This window comes from Priapulus caudatus, unplaced genomic scaffold, assembly GCF_000485595.1.
Source record: "Priapulus caudatus unplaced genomic scaffold, Priapulus_caudatus-5.0.1 Scaffold648, whole genome shotgun sequence".
NCBI lineage: Eukaryota > Metazoa > Priapulida > Priapulimorpha > Priapulimorphida > Priapulidae > Priapulus > Priapulus caudatus.
Window position 1 is genome coordinate 75654 of NW_014577709.1, and position 3152 is coordinate 78805.

The following is a 3152-nucleotide window of genomic DNA, read 5'->3' on the forward strand; positions in this document are numbered from 1 at the left end:
TTATAAATAAAGTTATATATAGGTTAGAAACAAACGTTAGCTGCACACCTATTAATTACAAACTATAGTATACTGAACGTTTCTAATCTAAGGTTCCGAGGTGGTGAAAATAAACGTTATTTATAAACTTTGTCGTAACCATGCATTAACAAACGTTAGTCATGAACGTTACACTAACCATATAATTTAACGTTTTTATATGATTAGAAACAAACGTTTGCTGCACATATATATGCACCTATTAGAAACCAGTACTGAAAGTTTAGGTACTGTTTGGAGGTTGTAAAAATAAACGTGCCAATTCCATCAATAAACGTTAGCCATGTGATTTGTTGGTACATAATGTCCATTGGTTACGTAGGAAGGCATCTTTGATAGGAAAACCGGTTTAAATAGAAAAATCATACTAAAAAATATGTACTGACATTAGTTTGACAGGAAAAGGTTTAACCTAAACCATCAGATGTAATAGGAGGATATTGTGATGCACTAATATATGATTACATAAAGTATTGGTACTACAGGTTATTGTGAGGCTACAAAAACATTTATTGACATGCATTGTTAGGCGCAGTGGCGTCTAATTTAAAAAAATATTGATTGGTATACTTTTACGTACCCGGACAATTACCCCCCAGCACAATTACCCACTAGGACAACTACCCCCCGGACAATTACCCACCCGGACAATTACCCACCAGTACAATTACCCACCTGGACAATTACCCACCAGGACAATTACCCCCACCCCCTGGACAATTACCCTATCCCCCCCCCACACACACACACACCGTACAGTAATGATGATTCATCTAACGGACCAACTTCATGATTTCATAATTTCAACTTCAACATTCGCTGATATACTGCCGATATTTTGACTTATTTGCGACATTTTCCGATACCCGATATTGAAGTTCATATCGGCAAGTGAAGTATCGGCCTTCACCTGCGCATCAGCAGCGGGAGCGAAGCGCATGCAGCCACCAATGCACACGTACATGTCTAGAAATTTTCTGGGTCGCTTAATACAATGAATAACATCACATTTATTTTACGTGCTCGCCACGCGCCTGGCAGTCGCCGCGTCGCGTTATTCTTGTAGTGTTGTTCTTGTTATTCTTCAACTAAATTTATTGTTATTAAGGTGATATGCGCTATTGAAAATTCGCGTAATGCAAACTCGCGTAAATCAAGAAACAGCAGCGACGCGACACCCACTTAATTACCTTTCCGTACATTAAGTAACACTTTGCCTACGCGACAGTGCTGGCGATACTCGCGCGAGCGTCGCTCCCCGCGCCTAATCGCTCGCATGCTGAGTCCATCTGTGCATCCTCACGCTCGCGTATCCTACCATAGGCGTTCGATTTATCGATTGCCTGAAATTGCAGTCTGCTCCCCTCGAGCGGTTGTTAAAATTCGGAATTTATTGAATACATCATTAGCGATTAATCATATTGCGATATAATGGAAAAATTATAGGAGGGGTAGGGGCGACTATCCAATTATCGACGCCGCTGTTCTCTGAACACATGGGGTAGGCATTTCTCTTTTTTCCAGACATACATTATGTATTGCAGCGGACAAAAATTTACGGAAGGGGGAATTTTTCCCTTATTGGAAGGTTAGGTGGGTAATTGTCCTGGTGGGTAATTGTCCGGGGGGTAATTGTCCTGGTGGGTAATTGTCCGGGTGGGTAATTGTCCGGGTGGGTAATTGTCTGGTGGGTAGTTGTCCGGTGGGTAATTGTCCTGGTGGGTAGTTGTCCGGGTGGGTAATTGTCTGGTGGGTAGTTGTCCGGTGGGTAATTGTCCTGGTGGGTAGTTGTCCGGGTGGGTAGTTGTCCGGTAGGTAGTTGTCCAGGGGGTAGTTGTCCTAGAATCATAGTTTTAGCATTGATGAACGTCGATTGTAATTATCATAAAATTCATGGTTTTTTTGTGGCGTAATTCTATGGCTGCAATATCTGCATTCGGATTATGTGTTTCCTACGGGTTTGTGCCTTAATCTACGCTGTGTTACATGATCATACTTTGAAATAATGTCATGATAATAATAATATAATAATGTGGTAATAAAGGCTAAAACTTTACTGTAGATGGAATATTAGTGGAATGGGGTGCATGATGTTACATGTATTAGCTAAAACATATACTAACTAAATAAGCTGTTGGTCTAGCCGATTGGCTGTTGCATACACCCGTCACATCCAGTTTCGCTCAGCAAAGGAATAAATATGTCTGTACTTGGCTAAATTACGTACAAGAGCTATGGCCACAAATCTGTCGAAACGAACTGTTTGTTTAGTGGTGCTTGTCAAAAACTGGATGTAGGCTAGATTATGTGCAATCGGCAAGATAAAACTCACTCGCTGCAGTTATTTACGATCATTATTATGGCATTAATGTTTGGACATCCGTAATTAACCGATTTAAATCATGCCGATGCTGGCGCAGTCGTAATTAAAATTGCAGTCACAAAATCTCAAAATACGATCAACGGAATCGATGAGTGGCGTGCAATTACCGAGCAATTATGACGTAACGCATAATCAATCGGTTGTCGTTGAACTGAGGAGCTATAATGGGACTGTGGGTATGCCGGGTGGTAATTGAGAGAGGAGGGAGTTGTTACGGTGTAGAGATAGGGGGGGGGGGGCATTACTGTCATTAATAAGCCTACGTACTGTATTGCACGCAGGGTGCATATGCATACGCCTCTTCGCAGTTAGCACAATTGAGCTTGCAGTAATAAAATCAGGAGTGTCATAATATAGACTCTATGTTATATGTGTCACTATATTATGATATAGAATGTATATTATATTATATGTACTATAGTCTAATATTATGTGATGGAAACAAGTGATGGAAAAACATAGCTTAATAAATTAACATAACATAATGTAACTTTCTTTGATAGTAAACGATGCGATCGATTAGAAACGAATTTGTTTTTTCATTATTTTTAATTTTTTGTCATTTCTTAGGTCATTAGAGAAGAGTTCATACGACCACATAGCAGCTACATAATTACTTCTGCAGAGCGGCGACTCAGGAGGCAAGCACAGGATGCAGAGGGCCGGCTGACGCCAAAGTCTCCGCTGGAGTCCCTAGCAACAGCATCACGGTGAGAAATACCAAGTCAAG

The 3152-nt window shown here is 40.7% G+C and overlaps 1 protein-coding gene across 2 annotated transcripts in view; it reads left to right on the plus strand.

Moving 5' to 3' along the window:
• LOC106812438 (SNF-related serine/threonine-protein kinase-like) overlaps positions 1-3152 on the plus strand; it is a 55974-nt gene that overhangs the window by 39458 nt on the left and 13364 nt on the right. For both annotated transcript variants that reach the window (XM_014816323.1, XM_014816322.1), the window contains exon 4: positions 2993-3132. In XM_014816323.1, coding sequence (XP_014671809.1) covers positions 2993-3035 — 43 coding nt within the window. In that variant the 3' untranslated portion in view covers positions 3036-3132. The remainder of the gene's footprint in view (positions 1-2992; positions 3133-3152) is intronic.